At 39.1% G+C, this 21,965-nt stretch overlaps 1 protein-coding gene across 1 annotated transcript; it reads right to left on the bottom strand.

The window, feature by feature from the left end:
* Window positions 1-1,018: 1,018 nt before the first annotated feature.
* phex (phosphate regulating endopeptidase homolog, X-linked) lies at window positions 1,019-21,935 on the bottom strand. The gene is made up of 22 exons (XM_074693472.1): window positions 21,561-21,935; window positions 16,144-16,200; window positions 15,903-16,064; window positions 15,433-15,516; window positions 12,677-12,903; window positions 12,487-12,555; window positions 12,025-12,141; window positions 11,774-11,857; window positions 9,910-10,052; window positions 9,643-9,736; window positions 8,680-8,808; window positions 8,419-8,520; window positions 6,492-6,569; window positions 6,289-6,392; window positions 6,135-6,193; window positions 5,754-5,808; window positions 3,916-3,983; window positions 3,695-3,825; window positions 3,538-3,603; window positions 3,169-3,273; window positions 1,565-1,641; window positions 1,019-1,464 (listed from the first exon to the last, which is right to left on the bottom strand). Exons 1-22 carry the CDS (start codon window positions 21,682-21,684, stop codon window positions 1,362-1,364), a joined length of 2,238 nt encoding a protein of 745 aa, XP_074549573.1. The 5' UTR covers window positions 21,685-21,935; the 3' UTR covers window positions 1,019-1,361.
* Window positions 21,936-21,965: the final 30 nt, after the last annotated feature.

Raw genomic sequence — 21,965 nt, 5'->3', positions numbered from 1 at the left:
CTGTAAAGATGGGGAGAGCGCAAAAATGTTAGAAAATAGCAGCATGAAGGAAAGCACAGGACACCTTTTAGCAAGCTAGAAGGTATCCTCTCCCTTAGTGTGAGAATATCTTTTTTCATATTGCTCAGTCCAATCTTTGTGAGCCCAAAAACATGCTCAAAAACTTGGCCAAAATTCATTGCAATACAAAATTTCACCCCAAGCACACCAAAATGTGCTCTTTAGCGCCACCTAGGCACACTGAAATGGCTCTCAATGGTAGTGGGAATGTTGCAGAGAGATCAAACCAACTTCAAATTGTCTGTCTCATTGAAACGCACAAATTATATGCTGACAGTCCTGACCTGTCTCCAACAGGAAGCTGGCAAATTGCCTTTCAAAATAAAAATAAGTCAATTTTCGTGGCCTCAAACAAAAATGACCTCCTCCTAGGCCTTAAATGGTATCATCTTGAAATTTGCTCAGATGACAGAGTGGACCCTACTTTACAAAATTTGAGAAGGAATTTGTTGTGCCTCAAATGGTTTTTGATTGACGGGCCCTCAAAGTCGGTGAACCCCAAAGAAGCCCTTTCAGCTCCCCCCTATTAGAATGAATGGGAGAGGAGAATCCAGCTCCACACAAGCTGTGGCAGCTTCGTCTCTGTACAAAAAAGTCGAAGTGGTACAGCTTTAAAAATGACATGGATGGACAAAACTGACAAAATTCACTGCAAAATTATCTCATTTTTTAAAGAGATTTAGTCAAAATTGTGGCATCTATTAGGAGACGTTTGAAAACTTCAGTCAGTTTCCCTCCTGAGAGGGGATCAGTTGGTGATGATGTCACAATGACTGACAGTTCCGCGCAGGTGGTCATGAAACTTACCGAAGGCGGGAAAATGGAACACTCAATGCGCACAGATTATAAAGGGATTAAACCTTAACAGTGGAGGTGAAACCTCTAAGTGTCCTGAAAAAAGACAAATTCTTCTTTTTCATACAAACATTTTTATTTCCAAAGACAGTTTCTAGCATCATGAGGTCACACTCACAGAACATAAAAAGCTCTTTTTTTAACAACACTCTGATAATCATAAATTATGGTCTGCACTGGTGAACTTCAGTCATCATTTAGGCAGTAGCTGAAACATGTGCAGGTAATGTACCAGTGGAAAAGTTAGGATTGGTTGCAGTGAAAGTAAACATGAGAAAAAGTTTCCCTCTTTAATCCAACACGCCCACACCGCAGGGGGTCTCTCTGCTGCGCTCTTCCCTTCCTGTAAACTCTGTCGGCTCAGTCCAGCTCTGTTTCCAGCCGTTCAGCCGACGTCCCGCTGCAGACAGCTCGGGCCCGGTTCAGGAGCAAGCTGAGGTCAAAGGTCACCACACCCTGCAGGACTGTGCGCCGCGGTTCATGACCGACGACTCGGGGCACCTGAACACTTTCCGAAACTCCTCAAAGTTACTCATCGCTCCGATGACTCTGTGGGCGATAGACATCAGTGAGAGCTGGGAGTGGATTAATCTGTGTGTGTGTGTGTGTGTGTGTGTGTGTGTGTGTGTGTGTGTCTGTGTGTGCTCACCTGTACTTTGGCGGACTATGAGCTCCACTCTGGATCTGATCCCTGGCTGCTTCTGGTCTGTATGAGTTACACCTCACCTGCAGCACAACGTGCAGAAACACCGTTCCACTGTTAAGCTCTTGTTTCCTGCTTCGTTGTTAACAAACAAGCAAATTATAATATAGTTAAATGTTTTTTTTTTATATTTGTTTAGAAAAATGGATCTTTGCAAGTTTTACATAATTGTATTTTCATAATTTATAAAAATTCCTGAAATTTCCAAAATATTTTAAATTGAAGTTTACACAAGGTTTTAGACATGTCACAGAAAATTCCTCCAAATTCCCCGGTTTCAAAATAAATAAATAAATAAATAAATAATAACCATAATTTTACACAACTCAAAATTTCATAAGAAAACTCCCATAAGATGCAAAATGTAGAGGATATCAAATATTGACCCAAGAATTTTCAAGAAATTCCTGACTATTTTTCACAAGGATCTTCTAATTTTCTCATGATTCCTAAAATAATAACATTAAAAATATATGAAGATTTCAAGATTTTGCAAAATATTCCAGAGTAAATTCCTGAAAGTTCCCCCCAAAAGTTTTTAAGACTCAACCAAAGTTTCTCTACTTCAAAATATATTCTCCAAATATTCTGAAATTTCTTACCTGAAATAACAGGATTTTTAAAATCATCTTTAACTTCCTTGAATTGAATTAAAACTTTCTAAAAACTTCTGAAAAAGTCTTTTGAAAAGTCCCAAAATTTTCTTGTTGAGAGATGAAGGTAAATCACACACTGTAAAAAATTCCTATAAACTTTCGAGGAAATTTCAATGGTGAAAAAGTACCATCAAAAATTGGCAGCAGGGTTGTCAGTATTTTACTGTCAGTTCTCATTCATATACTGTAATCTAATATTCATTCACTGTAAATATAAATTACAGTTCATGTACTGTGAAAAAAACAGGAAGTTACTGGACATTTCTGCTGACAGTTTCATACCGTTGTTTAACGGTGAAATTTTTTACAGTGCAATACCACTAAAAGTTTGGTTGTTTGTCTTTTGAAAGAAATAAACTGGAGTCACACAAATGGGCTAGAAATGAGGTCACTTTGATGATGTAAAACACAAAAAATATTACTTATATACAAAACCTTTTTAACTGATTTTCATGGGGATGAAAAAATTTGAATTTCGTTGACCGAAAGATCGACACAACTTCACAGGGACATCTCTGAAGATAGACTTTTTGAAACATATACAGATGATGTAAAACATAAATTTATATCACACAGCTTGAACTTTTTGCAATGAAAACTCAAACTTCTGTATGTATTTTTTTTCTGTGAATGAAATACAGTTGATTTGTGTTGTGGATTGAGCTGCAAACTAACAGTTTAGTCTATGAATTCTTGATTAAACTTAGGCAGGTAAAAAACCTAAACCTCCTAAACCTGGATATTTACAGCGGTTGGCAGAGCAGCTTCTCCAGGGAAATGTCAGTATATTTGGTAATGAATACAGAAACGTTTTTACAGACTGAAGCACTGGTGAAGCAGCAAAAATAGTGAGTGTGTGAGAGAGTGTGTGTGAGAGTGTGTGTGTGCTGTTACATGTGCATAGCTGAGGAAGAACAGTTGGTCGTTGTTCAAACTGACTCCTGGCAGCCGAGGCTCCTCCACGCCACCTCTGCTCTCATCCACCCACCGCCGGTACGCCTGAGAGATAAAACACATTCTTCTCTGCCTGCATCTCTGAAACGTCTTTTAAGAAAGAGTCCGTTCACACACTGCGGCCGCTCTGCAGCGTAAAATAAGAGTTTGATAGAAGCTGCGTGGGTGCTTCAAATAAGAGGAGTAGATCACATCCAACATGTAAAACGCTTTGATCGAAGCGTTTCTGATCTTTGATTTCAACCTGAAACGTTACGATACGTTACATCAAAATCAAACCTTTCACCCTAAAAAAACACATTAACGAACCCTGAACGCCTCTCGTATTCCTCCGTTATCTGCGATGTTTTCAGACAGAGTCCTCTTCCCTCTCACCTACAGGATAAAAACATCCGTGAACAAACAGTCGGACAGTCAATCGATCGTTTTAAAGATTACTTTTTGCACGTGGTTTGAAAACACTAACATTCAGTCCAGCTTCCTCCCAGTAATAGTCGTTGTACTGGTCGATCATACACTGGTTCTTCTCCGTAAACGCCGTCACAGAGGAGTTGCTCCACCACTGGTCCAGGTTGCCGTTCTTGTCGTACTTGCGTCCTGTCGGAGAAAAACCTCTCATTGAATAAAACGTCTGAGTTAGAGACGTACGCCGTCTGATGGAGAGTCTTTGGGAGGAGAGGATTTTACCGTTGTTGTCAAAGCCGTGAGTTAACTCGTGTCCAACAATCACCCCGATGGCACCGTAGCTCAGAGACCTGGAGGATGGACAGAGGTCAGACACTTTCAAAATAAAAGCTCTTTTATGAAGTTATTCAGTGGTGTTTGGGTAAAAAATAAAGATGTTTGGTTGGTTTGTCTGTAGTTTGACTGGTTAGCTTAGTTGTTGGTTGACTAGTCGATTGGTTGTTTGGTTGTTTAGTGTGATGATTGGTTTGCCAATTGGTCAGTTTGTTGTGTAGTTGGTTGTTTGGTACATGAATTGGTTTGTTGATTGGTTGGCCAGTTTGTTGGTTGACTGAATATTTGAAAGGTTGGTTGATGTGTTGATTAATTGGTTGATGGTATGTTGGTTGGTTGATAAGTCAACTGATTGGTTGGTTTTTCATAAAGTTGTTTTGTCAGTTGATTAGTTTGTTGGTTGATTGGTTGATTAGGTTGTTGTTTGATTGATGGCTCAGTTGATTGATTAATTGGTTTGCCAGCCAATTGGTTGGTTGGTTGGTCAGTTGGTTGGTCAACTGGTCCACTGGTTTGTTTGATGGCTGATTGGTTGGTTGGTTTTTGAATCCTTTGGTTATTTGGTTGGTATACTGGTTGATTGGTTGGTTTGTTGGTGAGTTGATTTTGTTGATTGATTGGTTAGTTGAGTTGGTTTTTTGGTTGGTTTGTTGTTTGACTGTTTGTTTGGTTGGTTGTTTATATGGGTAGTTTGTTAGTTGGTTGGTTTGTCGGTTGATCGGCTTATTTGTTAGTTGATTGGTTGTATTTTTTAGTTGACTGGTTGACTGGTTAGTTTGTTAGTTGGTTGATTTGGTGGATTTATTGGTTGGTTAGTTGAGTTGTTGGTTGATTTATTGGTTGACTGGTTTATTTGTTAGTTGATTGATTTGTTGGTTGGTTGGTTGGTTGGTTGGTTGGCTATATGGTTAGTTTGTTAGTTGGTTGGTTTGTCAGTTGTTCAGCTTATTTATTAGTTGATTGGTTGTTGTTTTTTGGTTGATTTGTTTGTCAGTTGATTGGTTTCAAAGATGTTTTTGATGCTGTAGTTTCAAGTCATACTGTATTTATACATTACGTTTTAAAAACCAACCATCCCAGCTGACCAAAGTGCTGTAAGAGTTAAAATATCATCAAAAAAAACACAGTATGTCACATCCAACACGTATGAAAGGCCAGCTCAAAGAGGCGTTTGAAGCAAAGATTAAAAACTGTGAGGGTCTGAGCGCTGAGAGACAGCTGATCGACACCGAAACACAAAGAATTAAAATAAAACGTGTGTGTGACCTTTGAAACCGCCTGGAGGAAGATCGGCTTTTATCTGGGCTCAGAGTCTGAGCTGAAAGCCGCTCGTCTTCACTCTGAACTGATCTGATCGTCAGATCTGAAGGACTGTCAGAAATGACACCGGGCGTCCTGACAGACGGGCGACCTTAAGACGCTAAAGGGCGAATTACACTATTTATGATATCCAGGAGATCAGGTTTATCACATACGACCAGTTCAGCTCCAGCGTTATGAATTTCTTTTGGCCTCTCGGATGTTGTTGTTTTGTGAAATTAAAAAATGAAGGAGAAGTATCTTAACCCAGACGGTGTATGGGACGTCTGAGCTGTGTTTGTACGATCTGAATCAGCCTGTAAATAATAACGCTGTTTATCCACAGGTGTGATGACACAGTTCTCTGCTGCCGCTCTCCATCAGGACGCTCATGTCAGGATAATCATTTCACAGCTTCACCTTGCTCCCGGGTGAAAACACGAGGCGGTATTTCTCCGCTCTGTCGGCGGAGCGTGTCTCAGTCTCACCTTGGGTACTCTCCTCCCCAAAAGAAAGGTTTCTGAAGCTCTCCTGCTGGGAATCCTGAAAGAAAAGATCAAAACAGCTTTTTGTTGTTGGTTTTTCAGCCGTGTCCAAACAGGGTTTGTTTACTGTCGAGGGTCTGGGAAGTTTTTATTCTGAATTTCAGACAGTTTGTTGCTGAATCATGGATGTGTGATCATAAAAGATCCAGAAAGCGCTCGACGTCAGTGTTATTTATTCTTTATGCTAATTCTTAATCACTCCTGACTCTGAACTGCCTGCTCAGCGTCTCAGGGGGAGAATAATCCCCTGAAAGTGTCACGGACAGATCCTTAATTGAAATCCCTCTCTGCAGAGCTTGGGAGGTGAAAACGCGTTGGTCTTACTGATCTGGTTGGTGGAGGAGCTGTAGAAGGCGTTCACAGTCGTCGGGTTAGTAAACCACCTGCGGTGTGAACACACACAAAAACACACACGCTTTAGGAAACATGAGCGTTTAAGTCGAACAGGATGATGATGAAGATAAGCTCCGCCCCCTACTCTGTGCGTGGGACGCTCTTCCTGAGCCAGGCGAGATCCGACTGAGCAATGAACTTCAGGGTCTGCATCACGTTCCCGTAGTAATCCTTCTCAGTGAACTCTAGCTGAAACACAAACACAAACACACACAGTCTTTATTCTGTCCCTGTGGGGCCCCCGTAGAATCTTTACAAGCAGCTGGCAGCTTCTGGCGCTCCACAAACCTGCTTCAGGTCTTCGTTGAGGTAGGTGTCGTTCAGGATGAACTCTGGGTATCCGACCTTAGCGAGGACAGCGTGAGCCTTCAGAGAGTCAGAGAGCAGACTTCACCTCATCAAATTTTCACTAACAGTCAGTCCAAACATGAAACAGTCTCAAAACGAAGGCAGTGAAGAATGTGAGGAAGAGTTTCCCTCTGGTTGAGTAACACAGGCAAGGGTGTTCAACCTGTGGCTCTGGGGCCTCATGTGGCCCTTTGACTCCTTTGCAGTGGCTCCTTGTAACTGTAGCTTTAGCCTGCCACCGCTCTGCTTCACCTCCTACAACATCAACAGCCCACCAACTTTCCATGCACCTGTGGCTAACCTCAAGTTTTACAGCCCTGGGAAGATAACTACATCTACAAAAAGACTCATCTGGAAGGAAATACTGATTTTAATTCTGTGAGGATGGATTCATTTCACTGACAACAAGCCAGATTAATATACATGCAAATTTATTAGTATAGGTTGTCAAATTAACGTGTTCTTTCGAAAATTTTAAACTTTTTAAAAAATTCTCAGATTAAATTTTTGATTTTTTTTTCAAATTTTTGAAACTCTAATATTGCTTAAAATTTTAGCAATTTTCACATTTATGTGGTAATTATTGCAAACTTTTAGAAGTACATCTTTTATTTAAGCAAGATTTTTAAATTTCAGAAACTTGTGATGTTTTCCCAAATTTTTAAAATTTAAAAAAAAAAAATTGAAAATGTATTCCAAAATTTTTGTAGAATTTTTTGCAATTTTTTTAAAATCCCCAAATTGTTTTCTGCAAATTTTTTAAATCACATTTTTTTTTATTTTTTGCAAGTTTTTTAAATTTCAAAAAAATTGTGATGTTTTTGAACATTTTTAAAATAAAAAACGGAAGTTTTAAAAATGTTTTCCAACATTTTTGTAGAATGTTTTGCATGATTTTGTAAATCTCAAAATTGTTTTTGCAAATTTTTAATATTGAATTTTTTATTTTTTGCAAGTTTTTTTTTTTATTTAAAAAAATTGTGATTTTTTTTACATTTTTAAAATAAAAAAAAACAAATTTAAAAAAATGTTTTTCAATGTTTTTTTAGAATTTTGGCCAATCTCAAAATTGTTTCTCTCAGTTTTTTAAACCTCTTTTATTTCATGCAAATTTATTTAAAATAAAAAACTAAGAAATCACTTGTCTAGAGAAACTTCTTGTTTAGATAATTATTCCCTGGATTTGAACTATGTATTGAATTGTATACACTTTTTTGTCTTTATTGTGAAGATAAAGTCGATTTTGTGGCTCCTGAATGACTTTAATCCAGGTGAGCTGAGGAAAAATGGCTCCTATGAAGGTAATGGTTACAGACTCCTGATCATGGGTGTTAAAAGAAGAATTTAAGAGGATCTTCCTCCATGATCACTGAACATGTTTGGCTGCGTGGGTCAGACATACTTGTGGTTAAAACCAAGAACTGCAGAGGGTTTGGCTGTTGAGATGTTTTCAGCTTTGTCTCGTTGTTGATGAGTTGTGTTTTAGCTCAAGGAGAAATAATTCATTCAAAGAAGTGAAAAGTAACAAAGACAGAAAGATGAAAGTCAAAAGCCCACTAATGTGTCAAACTGAGCTCTTTAATCAGACGATGTGACGACATGTGAGTGCTCTGAATGAAATGAGAGGAAGCAGAAACCACCGACAGCAGCGTTAAATCTTCATTACAGTGGGTTTGAAGTTTGTCATCGTGTTGGTCTCATGAAACGCTTCAAAGCTCAGAGTCAGAAATGATTCAGAAGTCAACAAGCTTTCGACAAAGGAAGGTGGAAAACAGACCAAACATTTCCTCTTGGCATGGTTTGATTTAAAATTTAACCTCTGAGATATTTTATGATGAAATAGTTTTGATTCTGGACGTGCTCTCACCTTGTCTATGGCTCTCTCCTTGGTTGGCAGATCCATCCAGTCGTTCTCCGTCTTCAGCATGTCGATAAACGCCCAACGCACGCCGTCAATCAGCTCCTCCATCTGACACACACACACACACTCTCATTAGAGGATAACAAAGGATTAAAGGGGATGTAAATATAAGAGGACATCAACATTAATACACAAGAACCATAAACACACACACACACTTTATCACCAGGTGACACAGACCAAACACACACATCTGGACCAACCCACCATGTGTTTCTTGTCCTCCTGGAAGTGTGTGTCGACAAAAAGGCGCCCGGTGGCATAAACAAGCGAGTTCTCCACATAGTTCACACACTTATCCCAGCGTGGGGTGAGGGAGGTGGTTCCTGTGGTGACCTGTAGGGGGCGTGAGAGGGGACGAAGGGGTGAAAACCAAAACTCTTCACTTGGAACTTTGAAGACATTTATGAATTCTCCTGTGGTCGACATAGGACTTTCTCAAAAGTGAAGCTAAAAGACTCAGCGCTCCCCCTACTGGTGGGCTGCAGTACAGCACATAAAGCCAACTTCTGTCTGTTTTTAAATTTGAAATACTGATATAATTTAAAGTTAATTTAAATAGAAAAAAAAGTGTTTTTTTAATTTCATTTTAAGAGTGGCTAACGTAGCATAGCTTATCAACTCTCACACTGTTTCATGTGAGTTTAAATCAGTGCTGACATGGCTGAAAAATGTTGTTTAATAACTCCATTTTAATCCTGAAGTTAAAACTCTTTTCACACCATTAGGGATGAATTTCTGATGCACAAATGTTGAATCATTGGGCCTTAAAGTTATGAAAGAGCCACATCGAGTCTAGATTTGTAAGAATACTTTCTAATATAGAAACCTGGTCCATCAGAGAGATGCTTGGTCTGACTCTATGAGGAGAAAAGTCTGGGATTGGTTTGATTTGGGGACAGATTTATCGTTGATTTACAGAATGTTGTATTATTAAAGGATGAGTCTTGTAGATTAAAGCACTTCCTGTTTACACTTTAACTTAAACCTGACAGAATTCAAAGTTTTGCTAACGTACACAGCCCACACATCATGAAAACGTCCACCACTAACGGAGTGAACTGGTTTTAACAATTTGAACTGAGCGTCTGTTTCTCCTCTTTAATTTATTTGTGAAGTTTATCTGAACTAAACATGAGGCAGATTTCAGAGGACTCTTCATGAACCAACCCGAGCATAATCAAGGTATCTGTAGAGGAAACGACGGCTCAGAGTGGTGATCCTGGAAAACACTGTCCTCCACTGCACGTAGTTCGCCACGGTCCTGGAGACAGAGCAAGAGGAGGGAGAGGATGAGGAGGGTCATTAATTAAATGTCTACATGTAATCTCATTATGCTCTATAATATACTGATAATGAGAGACAGGAGCCCTCAGGCCCCAGTGTGTGCTCATCAGTCAGGGTGTGTGTGTGGTCTCCGTGTGTGTGTGTGTGTACCGAGAGTCTGTGGAGTTAATAAGTCTGACAAGATCCTTGAAGTACTGCGGAGCACGAACGATGACGGGCTCAGAGGAGGAGATGGAGCGAGGCGGGTCGGCTTTGGAGTCCACTACAGCTTTCACAAAACCCAGCCAGTCAAACTGCAGAGACGACACACACACACACACACACACACACACACACACACACACACACACACAGAGGAGTGGTTACTGTCAAAACAAATACACAATAAATGTGTTGGTGATCTGTTTTGTTCTCTTTATTATTCCAACTAAGCCTCATCGTCTCTAGCTCGTTAGTAAACAGTATGACAGCGTAACTCTGAGGTCACATCCTCATTTCTCTCCTGCAGTAATTAAAAGAAAGTTTTCTGCTAAAAAAAAATAATAATCATGCTAACTAATGACACACAGGAGTTTAAATCGTGATTTAATTTGACTTTGTTGACGTCTTGTGTTGCAAACTGCAGTTCCTCAAGTGTCCACTAGAGGCTGGCCCCAAAAGTGTTAGAAGCCACATAGACACCCATTCAAAAAGCTGATCTTTACAGCAGAAAAAAAAGTGTATACAGGCTGGTTCAAAACGTGATTTTACTCTCAGTTGATCATTTCTCTAACTGCAAACACTTTGAACTTTGTCACTTTTTAAAGATTATGAGTTTTAAAAGAAGCTAAAATGCCCGCCTCAACTTTACCTCTATCTTTTTTCATTCTAATTTTTATTTGTATTTATTTACTTACTTACTTGCTTACTTACTTATTTATTTATTTATTTTCTTACTTACTTATTTATCTATTTGGTGAACCAAAAGGGAATAAGTCGGTTTCCCAACTTGGTGACCACTGTTGATTGGTTGATTGACATTTTTGGTATATAACCATGCTAGCATTGATATGGAGCCAAAATAATGTCATTAATGTTTGGTATTGTAAATAAAATTTGACATTAAAAAAATGCGTCCTGAAACTGAAAAAAAGATTGTTAGCATTGAAAAACATGTTTCACAAAAATTCATCAAAACAGGTTATGGCATTGATAACATTTTGCTGGATTTAAAAACTCAGACATGTTTCATTTTTTTTTACATTTTTGCATTCTGATATTTTTTTTAATTCAAATCACATTTTATTTATTTTCTGTCACTTTTTGATCAATGACAGTTTATAATTTGAACGTTTTTCTTTTTTGTTCACACTTTTGTTCACAGACAATACGCAATAATATGCAAATCATGCCCTCCTAGCTCCTCCCTTCAACCCTCCCCTCTACACCATACAAGTGACAGGAAGTTGAAACTGAAAAAATGACGATAACAAAAAATAAAGTGAGAACAAAAAAGAGAAAAACATTATTGAAAATTATAAACATTCATTGATCAAACAGTGACATTAATTAAATGACATGTGATTTTGATTTAAAAACATCAAATGCAAATAAATAATAAAATAAATAATAATACAAAACATTTCATGTCCATGTTTTTAACTTCAGCAAAATGTTTCCAATATCATTTCCTGTTTTGATGGCATTATCTATTTTTTATAACACACATTTTTCAATGCCAATGTTTTTTTTTCAGTTTTAGAATATTTTTTCAATGCCAAATTTTATTTTCAATAGATTAAGCTAAACATCTTGACATTCAATGCTTGTCAAATGCTTCACTGTCAATTTTTGGCAAAAGTTGATGTCACTGATTTTTTTAATGAAATGATAGTGGAATGTAAATAATACATGAAAAATACACGAGTTACAACAGGATCATATATTAAAGATGTAAAAAAGATAAAGATGTAAACTTTAAAATAAGCACAAAAGAAAGTGTAAAAATTCTAATTCTCATGTTGATCTGAAATACCTGAGGGATGGAGCGCTGCAGGCGGGAGAGCGTGTATCTGTTGTACATGCTCTCACTGGTGCGGTTTTCATAAGGAATCAGGATCTGCACAGAAACAAGAAACATTATCCTGACATGAAGTTAAACATGAATAACCTCTGAAGTTAGACTCTGGAAGTTAGTGATCGTAGTTTTTATCGAGCTGCAGAGACTCTCAGGCCGATCACGTCAGCTCGGAGCTCGACTATCTCAACGTGAAGCGACGTCTTTACATGAGCCAGTTTGGTCTCGAAGGCCAGAGCCTTTTCCATCTGGGTCAGAGCTGCTTTCTCCGGAGCGCCCAGCATGACGGCTGTGTCTACCATCAAGCTCAGCAGGGCCGCGCGGTACTGGAGGGAGAGGGGGAGGAAAGGAGGGAGGAAAGGGGGAGGAAAATGTCACTCATTTCTCACAGCTGCCAGCTCCTGATCCTGCAGCTACAAACACCAGATGCCATCAGAAACAATCACTAACATGAACAGGAAATGTGCTCTGTTTGACGCAGAGTTTGCTGAATCTCTTGCTCTGACTCTGGTATTTATAATCTGAAGCCAACATTAACTGCTGATAATTGAAGCGGCTGAATTTTCTGGCTGCGATTAATCACTGAAGCAGAAAGGAAATTACCACCGCAGGCAGGGGAGTTTTTAGATGACAGGTGAGAAAAAAGGTTGAGAAATGAAGCGGAAACTCACGGCCCGTGCAGCGGAAGAGTTGGTGGTGTAGTCCTCCCTCGAAGGCAGAGACAAGGAGGCCTGATCGAGCTGTGCAGAGACAGGAAGCAGAGGTTAAACCCATGCTCTGATACTGCAGGTGGCTCAGGACAAAGATGCACCTTTTTCAGACAGTTACAGTGAAAATCCTGCAGCACAGGCGGCGTCTGACCTTGATGATGTAGTGTGAGGAGTTCTTGTCGTCAGGGGAGACATAGAGGCGGATCAGGACGCTCTTACTGTGCTGGTTCCTCATCTCTGCCAGCGTCTTCAGGAGGCTCCACTGCCTCTCTGACCACTGATACTCCCCACCGAGCCCCTCTCCAACCACAGGCCAGCGAAACTCAGGCTGTTTGAGAGTTTTCAGCATCGGCTTGGAGTCCATCTGCTCCAGTATGGCTGTGTTAGCAAACAAAGACACATTAAGACACAAGACTTACCACTTTAATTCGTTTGCCTCTGCAATGCCACAAATCAGCCACAAGGGACAACAACAGCTAATTCAAATTAGCATCGTTTCTGAATCTGTGTTTTCTTCCTTTGGAGCAGGGGTCTGCAACCTTTACTTTCATAGGAGCCATTTTGCCTCAGCTCACCTGGATTTAAGTCATTCATGAGCCTCAAAATCTACTTTATCCAAAGTATAAAGACTAAAAAAGTCTTTAAAATTCAAAACAAATTTAAAATCTAGTGAATAGATAGTTAGATAGATAGATAGATAGATAGATAGATAGATAGATAGATAGATAAAATACTTTATTCATCCCCGAAGGGACATTCATGTAGCTTGGGCTCATCTTTCATAAGTTACCCAAACAAGAAGATTTTCATATCAGTCAAATTGTTCATGTAATTTCTCAGTTTTTATTTTTCTATTTTTTATAAATTTGCAAAATTGTCAAGAAATTTCAAAGTTTCAAAATTTTGCAGAAATTGGAACATTTTCAAAAATTTGTAAAAAAAAAAAAAAGTCAAAAACTTTTGAAGTTTCAAGTAAAAAAAAAAAAGAAATTTCAAAAATTGGAAATGTAACAATTTGGAAAAAAAAAAAAAATACATTCTAATATTTAAAAACTTGCAATTTTTTTCCCCAAAACTTTGAATTTCCAAAAATTTGCAAAAAGTAAAAAAAAAAAGGAATTTCAAATGTTGGAAATATAACAAATTTGAAAAAATTAAATACATAAATACATTTAATATTTAAAAACTTGCATCATTTTTTCCAAAAACTTGGAATTTCCAAAAGTTTGCAAAAAGTAAAAAAATAAAAACAGGAATTTCAAATATTAGAAATATAACAAATTTGAAAAAAATAAATAAATAAATACATTTTTATTTTAAAACTTAAATCATTTTTTCCAACAACTTTGAATTTCCAAAAATTTGCAAAAAGTACAAAAAAAAATCAAAAATTTGCAAGAATCAAACAACCAATCACTTAATTTAAGAATCTTAAAAAAATCTATAAAATTGAAAAAAATTGCCAACATTTTTAAAAGAAATTTTACTTCTGAAAAAAAATTGCAAAACAAACAAAAAAAAAGAGATTGAAATGATTTCCAAAAATCCACCCCCCCCTCCCCAAAATAAAAAAAAATAATAATAATTGCAAAAATCATTATTAAAAAAAAAAAAAAAAGAATAATTGATAACTTGTAGATAATATTACGCAACTTATCAATTAGCATGTTTATTAGGCCAGCCTGTGGACAGTCAAGGAAAATAAAAATCTCATTTAAATAATCATTTTCAAAGCTTCAAGGAGCCACTGCAAAGGAGTCAAAGAGCCACATGAGGCTCCAGAGCCACAGGTTGAAGACCCCTGCCTTAGAGCATAAATGTGAGAACGAATGTAATCATAAAGACCTAAAGAAGCTGTGAAGATGATCTGTTTGAAGTGGACTGCGGCGCCACCTTTTGGCCTGGAGTCTCACACACACTGTGGTGAAGATGTGACTCTGAACAAGGCGTGTGTTTGTTTTAGAAATTAATGGAGAACAGATTTTCTTTTTGACTCTACTTTTCTTTTTCAAGTCAACTTTTTCCCAGATCCAGCTCCAAGAGGTAAGGTATTTATCAACAGTTAGAGCTACACTTTGAAACCTGACAACAAGCTAACTTTGTCAGTGTGTAGCGTAGCTTAGCAGCTGCTATATTTCTCTCTCCTCACAGCCCGGTGCTCTGAGACGTGTCTGTAACATGTAACGTTAGTGAATCCTGGTTCTGTCCTACCAGAGCTCATCTACCAACTCCAACCTCACCAAGCAGAGCTAACGTAACCTGGCTCTTCATTTTATTGATAGACTCTCAAGTTTGAACAGACCACTGCAGAATAACTGCTGACTGTGGGTTGGAGACAACATTAGCACAAACACATTAACCTGGGCTTTAGCCTTTAGCTTGTGCTATATCTCTCCTGTTTATCTTTCTTCTCCTCTTCTGTCCTTTTATTGTCCAACAGTTAGGTTCCTGTGTCCACCATCACAATAAAACACGGATCTCATTGGACTGAGCAACTGCCTCCCTAGACTCGGATGTTGTGGACATTTTTGCTGGTTTATCTGAAAGGCTCTTTGTGAGTTAGGTGTGGTCCTGGATTGAGATCAGACCTCTGTGGACCAGGCTTATAGTTGAATACAGCTGTGTTTGGGTCCCCATAAAGTACTAGACAAAACAGAGTCCCCACAAGTGTTAAAGATGTGAATGTGTGTGTATGCATATCATTCACACAGAGGTTGGCGTATGGGCAATATGAGGACCCAATTCACATTAACAGTTACAAATAAAGACAAGTTAGCATCTGTACAGTACATTTTAAGGTTAGTATCATGGTTTGATGGAGTCCCTGTATAACTAATTTTTAATAAGTTCAAAGTCCTCTAAAGCTGCAAAAACCAGTTTGTATGTGAGTGTGTGTGTTGGACTCACTTTCATTCATACAGGAGCGATAGAGGATCTTAGCCTTGGTCACAGCCTCCAGTTCATCAGACTCTGAGGGAGCTTCTAGTAACTCTGACGGGAAAAAATCAATCTTTGTCAAAACACATGAAGTAAATGTAAGAAGTAATTTAGAGCCTGTTTCCAGCAGTGCAACTCATCAGGATGTAAACACAAGTCTATGGGAAACTATTCATCACAACAAAATAAACAGAACTCTCAGTGCTAAGGTTGCAATGTTGTTCATGTTAGCATTATGCTAGTAGCGACAAGATGAAAGAATGCGTTGATAAAAGGTGATGTTTGGTCGTTTGCTGCAACAGATTTAGTCAGATTGTGTCCAGTCTGTTATTTTGTCTCAAATGTGGAAAGTAAAGTTCTTGTTCCTCCTCTGGTAAAGATAAAAGTAAGATTATATCATAAACTCTGGATGTTTATGTGCAGTCTGTGGGCATACACACCTTTGAGTCTGATGTCTACATGCTGCCGCAGCCAAGGATAGATACCGTAGGCGGAGGAATCTTCAGGGATCGGGTTCTCCTTCAACCATCCACCACAGGAGAAAGTATAGAAGTCCTCACAGGGGTCCACAGTCTGATCCAGTTTACTCAGAATAGACCCCGCTGCACAGAGAGGGGGAGCGAAGGAGGAATTATAACCTTTAGGAATCAGATTATAACACAAGAGGACATGACTCCTCACCTGCTTCAATGCACTCTGGGGTCAGACAGAACTCCTGCTGACTGGATTTTTGAGACACTGAGAAGAAAAAATGTAAATAGGTTACACACATCCATCACATGATAAAACTACATTAATAGACATGAGGAAATGTTTACGAATGCTCTCTGCTGATTTGATATCTGGTGGAAGTGACAAAACTCTTGGAGCAAAAGCTTAAGGCATCCAAACCTTTTCCTCTTTTGAGTTATAATCAATAAAGCATCCACATGAACAGATAGCATCGTTAGCAGGAGGTTATGTGGAACAGAATCTGGACAGTGTGAGCCACGAAATGTCTTTCAGCATTTCAACATAAATAAATTTCACATTTTCATTCTCAAGTCTACACACAGTTGAAAAAAACAACTCTAGCATAAATTCCTCTCTGTCCTTTTCTCTTCCCTCAAACAGTCCTGTAACGCTGCCAAACCCTGTGTTGTGGTTTGTGGTCGTGTCATAACAGTTTCCTTAAATTTAAGTTGATGCCTCTTTCACTTGCAGCTGATTTCAACATAAAGATTGTCTGTGACATTGCAAATAGCCAATGAAAACTCAGGTTTCTGGGGGGCAGCACCTTGCACAAACACAGTTAAAAAAGGGCTTTTGTGTTTTTTTCTAGCATGTATTGTGTACTTTTGGTGCCACCACAGTATCTTAACATGATTCACAGCTCAGTACAATCTCTATTTTTATCTTTTTGGTGTTTTAGGACATCCTGATTTTAGCCTCTGTCTGTTGTCTCTTTAAGGCCCCCCGTCCCACGCCCCCCTTCCCTCTGATTGGCCAGATTTCTGGGGAACTATCAGGTAGGGGTGGACAAAAAATTTGATTCTTTTTTTTTTTTTTTTTTAAATTTGAATCTTTTGTTTTAAACTTTGTTTATAAGCTGGGATGAAAAAATTTACCACTTTTCTCCAGCAGAGGGCGAAATGTTTTTTTTTGACTATTTGGCAATGTGATGTCAGATCCCCTGAATAAATCCTAAAAACTGTGTCACATGTGATGAGCATTTTTCAGGAAAATATCACTACAAGTATTGTCTGTAGACATCATCATCATTATTTGACTTTTTTATATGGTCTGGGGTTAAAGAAGGAAATCAAAGATCACAAAAAAACTGTAATATCAAAGAAAGTTTGAGGCACGCTTCTTAAAAGCCAGTGACATTGAAAAAAAATAAAATGAAAAGGAATGAAAGACAGAAATATTTTTATATCATATTTTTCAAAATGCTGAAACTTTTTTTAACTTTTAATTTAATTTAATTTAATTTTTATTTATTTTATTTTAGTTCATTTTAATTTAATTTATTTAGTTTGTTGAATTTTTTTTAATTAAATTTTCTGTTTACAGAAAAGGAAAAGGAAAGATACAAAAAATTAAACTTCTGAACTACCACAACTTTTTCATTCACACTTATTCACACTACAAGAACAAAAAGAGCAAAAACAACACTTCATTGTGAGAGGGTGGCAACAAGTAGAAAAAAATGGTATCGCGTAGAGGAAGAACAAAAGAAAGGCAAGGGAACAGGAAAAGAAAGAAAAGAAGAAGAAATACACCTATGTATCTAAATATATTCATATAACCATAAATAAATAAACAAAATTAGCAGCTTAATAGTTCATTGGTTTTTGAGCTTCAATATGTAGGGTATCTATCAAATGCAGTAACTCTTATCAATCATTTTAGGATAAACCATCCAGTACAGAACATTTCAATCCGTCGTACTTTCATGTATCTGGAGTGATAGCAGATATCAGAGGGAGGTGGAGCGCCCCCAAATTTCACTTTCTATCAAAACTGAACAAATGCAGAGCAAAGTTCAGTTGATCCAGCTGGAGAGCAGTCACACAGAGTAAACAGCAGACTCACTTTCTAACCTCATGCCTGCCTGCACCGTGGAAAGACACCACCTGCACCCACCCAGCACTTTCCTTTATTCCTCCCTATAATCTTTATTTATACTGAACTTTCCAAAACACACAGCAGCTCTTTAACTTGGCCAGAGTGTCGATTGTAATTAGTTCACAGGTTTCTAAAAACAGCTCTCAGAAAGCCTCAAGAAGACAGAATAGAGCCACCCATTGTTTACACGACTCTGAGTGTGACCACAAGTTTACTCGTCCACTTCCTCCCTCGAAGGTGACCCGGAGCCGGCTGCTCGGACGTCTTGGCAGAACCGTGTGTTCTGTGATGTGGCTTTGAGGGCAAACAGAGGCAGAACGAGCCCATGAAGGGAGCAGATTTAGAAACCAAATCCCTATTGTGAACGGATGACTGGAGCGTTACAGGGCTGCGCCACAGTGTCTGACCTCGGCGGCTGACTGCGTGAGGGTCCCTTCAGGTTGGTACTCAAGTACACACTCGCTGCTTCAACCCTGCGTGACCCACTTGGCCTGGAACAACCTCGCGACTGCTGGGTCAGAACCTTTCACACACTCAGCCTTCGACAGATGCTCAGATGTCTGAGAGTCACGGCTAACGCTAACCTCATGTTCGGAGCAGAGACACCGAGAGGCCACGGACAAACACACGCATGTACAAACAGTGATTAAAGCACGCCAGCCTTTAATCCACGCAGAGAGGAGAGTAAATCAAACGCTTGGCATGCCTGTGTCTGCTCGCTCACGTGGTCGCAGCTTTTCCATTAGAGTGGGTGTGTGGTAATGCATACATGGGCACATAACATAATTACAATTCACTGCCACCACAAGAATGTCCACTTCCCTCAATAACAACTACACAATACTGACCCCTCCCCCGCATTCCCACCACAACCATCCTTACAACACACAGACTCTGACAGTGACATGAAGACCCACTCTGCAGGAGGAGGTCAACACCAAGAGAGCTGGGCGCAAAGATTACGACCGGTCTCAGGTCCAAGACTACAGTCAGGAGACGATTAGCCGAGCTAAACACAGAAAAAAAAAACAACTCTAGTTTCAACACATCTGGATGTTTCACACAGATTTTGTCAGCAGAACAGGATAAACTGGGGGGGCACATTTCCATGAAGCAAATGCTGAGTCCTAACCAGTTCTATTTACAACCTCAGAACCTTATGACATCAACGTCTGTGTGATTACCATGGTGATGGATCATTTCCATTCATTTCAATGGGCCAAAAACTTTGAAAAATGCTGAATATTTTCAAAAGTAAAAGGATTGGAGTTGTGAAAAGTACACACACTCTTTTCCTGAACATGTTGAACATTTTGAAATTTGAACGGGGAAAATCTGTGATATTTTGTTCAGGAGGGTGGCACGCCAAAAAATGTATGCAACAATAAGAAGTTAACTAAAGTTTGATTTCTACCATAATGACCATAATGACCGTAGACTGAGTGTCCAGTACCAAACTTTACTGATCCATACCGGACCACTTGGTGGAAACAGGGTTTAAAGGAATGGGTCTCAGATCTTAAGCTGACCCTTCTCCTCTTTGCCCCCAGGGGTAGAACGAGTCAGTAGGTCTATGACTCAGCTCTTGTGATTTTTTAGCACTATTACTGGATTTTGATGAAGATTGAGGTATACTATTGCAGCATTGTTGTGCAGTTGGCTTGTTGATTATTGAACCCCCCCCCCCCCCCCCCCCAAAAAAAAAAAGGAAAAAAAAAATTTAATTTAATTTAATTTAATTTAATTTAATTTAATTTAATTTAAATTAAATTAAAAAATAAAATAAAATAAAATAAAATAAAATAAAATAAAAAATAAAATAAAACTTGCACTTAATGGCAGCACCTGCAGCCGAATAACTTGAAGCACTGTTGTTGCACTAAATAGATAATAGATAAATCCTTGCTTGTGTTGTACGTCGCTTTGGAAAAAAGCATCTGCTAAATAAAACTGTAAACTGTAAACTGTCTCAAACACCAAGGTCTGCCTGTAGCCCCTCCTCCAATCATAGAGAAGGGGGTTTGTGAAGCTGAAAGTCTTACAGAGACAGCAGCCAAAACAAGGTGTTTAGACAGAGACCGACATAAGTGTTTTCCAGGAAGAAAAATCAGAGTTTTTTTTCTGAGCTGTAAATCATGTAAATAAGGACTAAATAAAGCCTTAATGTGTAGAAATATAAATAGACGGATATGAATTACTCCAGATTAAAAGCTAAAGGTCTTTAGTTTCCTTTAAACGCACTCAAGAGAGCTCAGAGGGTTCCGGAATGTAGTGACATCATAAGGGCAGAGAATTCTCTGTCTTTGACGTTGAACATTCTAGAACCCTCATTGATGGAGCCAAAGTAGAGACTGAAGGAGGAGAGAAGACTTTAACCAAGGCGGGAAACTCTGGGCCTAAAACATGAGACAATGCTGAAGAGCTAAAATCTGCTGTTTCCCCAGCGTCAACTTGAGACTGGCTCTGGAAGTACAGGAACTCACATACACACAGCACAAAGAATGGCTTTGGTCTAAAACGCTAATTTCGCTATCAGCACACGCTGTACAGGGGAATTTTTTACTATCTCAGCAGTTGAGAAGTTATTAGGATCATCTCATTGTCCAATCAGAGACACAGCTCAGGTCATGTGACTGACAGGCACCACATAGCTGTTAGAAAAGAAGCTCAAAGCCTGCATCATATCCAATATGGCCGCGTGCGACAATTGGTTTCATTACTCTGTATCGGGAGCAGACGGGCGATGTCACAGAGACTACGTCCGTATTTAATACAGCCTGTAGGGGGCACCAGAGGGCTAGAGCAAAGACAATAAAAGAAACATGTTTTGCCTCCCACCTGCGGCCCCCTGTCCACTATCCTGTGCTCATAAATTTAAGACAAACAAGCTTGAAAATATTTCATCTTAAAGCCTTTCATGCTGCACCTGTCCCACCTTTCTCGGGGTTAAAGACACTTTTATTATCCGGAGTATTTTGATTGTGGTGGTTTGGTTTTGAGCCTGGACAATAGGTGGAAATAACAGCTAATCTAACCCTGACACTTCTTTATCAGTGTTTTATAATGTCAGTGTTAATTAACCCACTATAAATAAACCCAAACACACACCCCACCCATAAGTCCTCCAAACAATCCCCTGCTTATTAATTTCACATACTGCAGGAGAAAAAACCCACAAAGTGTCAACATACACATTCTTTGCTCTGTTCCCAGAGCTGGCGAAGACTCCCACACTGCATTATGGGGAGTCAAAGTTCTGCATGTTGACGTGGGCGTGTATGAAACCCTATATGACCCAAAAATAGTTTGACACAACTTCCCCGCGCTCCCTCCACAGAGACCTTTGCTCCCGCTGCAGAGCTCCTGTGTGTATTTACATTCTGCATGTACTATAATCTGACGCTAACGTGCACGCCACGCGGGACGTTTCTGCCAAATTCCTGAGAAATTATAACGCAGGTTTAGAGAAAGTATGTGTGAGGACTTACCCAGGATGAGCGCGAGCAGCAGAGCAGCACACAGGCACACACACATGGCCAGGGCGATCCTGTAGAGACAACTGCTGTCCCTCTCCGGTTTAACCCCACTGCCACCTAAACGCTCCAGCTCCATGGTTTACTATATCACACACACATACAAACACACACTCACACACTCGCTCTTACTCTCTGGTGTGGAAGCTTTAAGTGAGAAAACACCATAAATCATAAACATTGAGTTAAAAAACCTGATTAAGAGAATAAATCCAAATTTAGAAGATCTGCACAAAATCTAAGACACGTCTGCTAAATGCTCTGTTAGCATGTCAGAGCAGACTTTGAGTAAAATGTGTCTCTCTCTGTGTGCTGCTATCTGTCTGTCTGTCTGTAGTAACTCTAACTTCACTCTGGTCC

This window comes from Halichoeres trimaculatus, unplaced genomic scaffold (assembly GCF_033239565.1).
Source record: "Halichoeres trimaculatus isolate MK-OKI-2021-1 unplaced genomic scaffold, fHalTri1.1 fHalTri1_scaffold_18, whole genome shotgun sequence".
Taxonomy (NCBI): domain Eukaryota; kingdom Metazoa; phylum Chordata; class Actinopteri; order Labriformes; family Labridae; genus Halichoeres; species Halichoeres trimaculatus.
The sequence above is the reverse complement of the archived record's forward strand: the minus strand, read 5'-3'. Positions and strand labels throughout refer to the sequence as shown.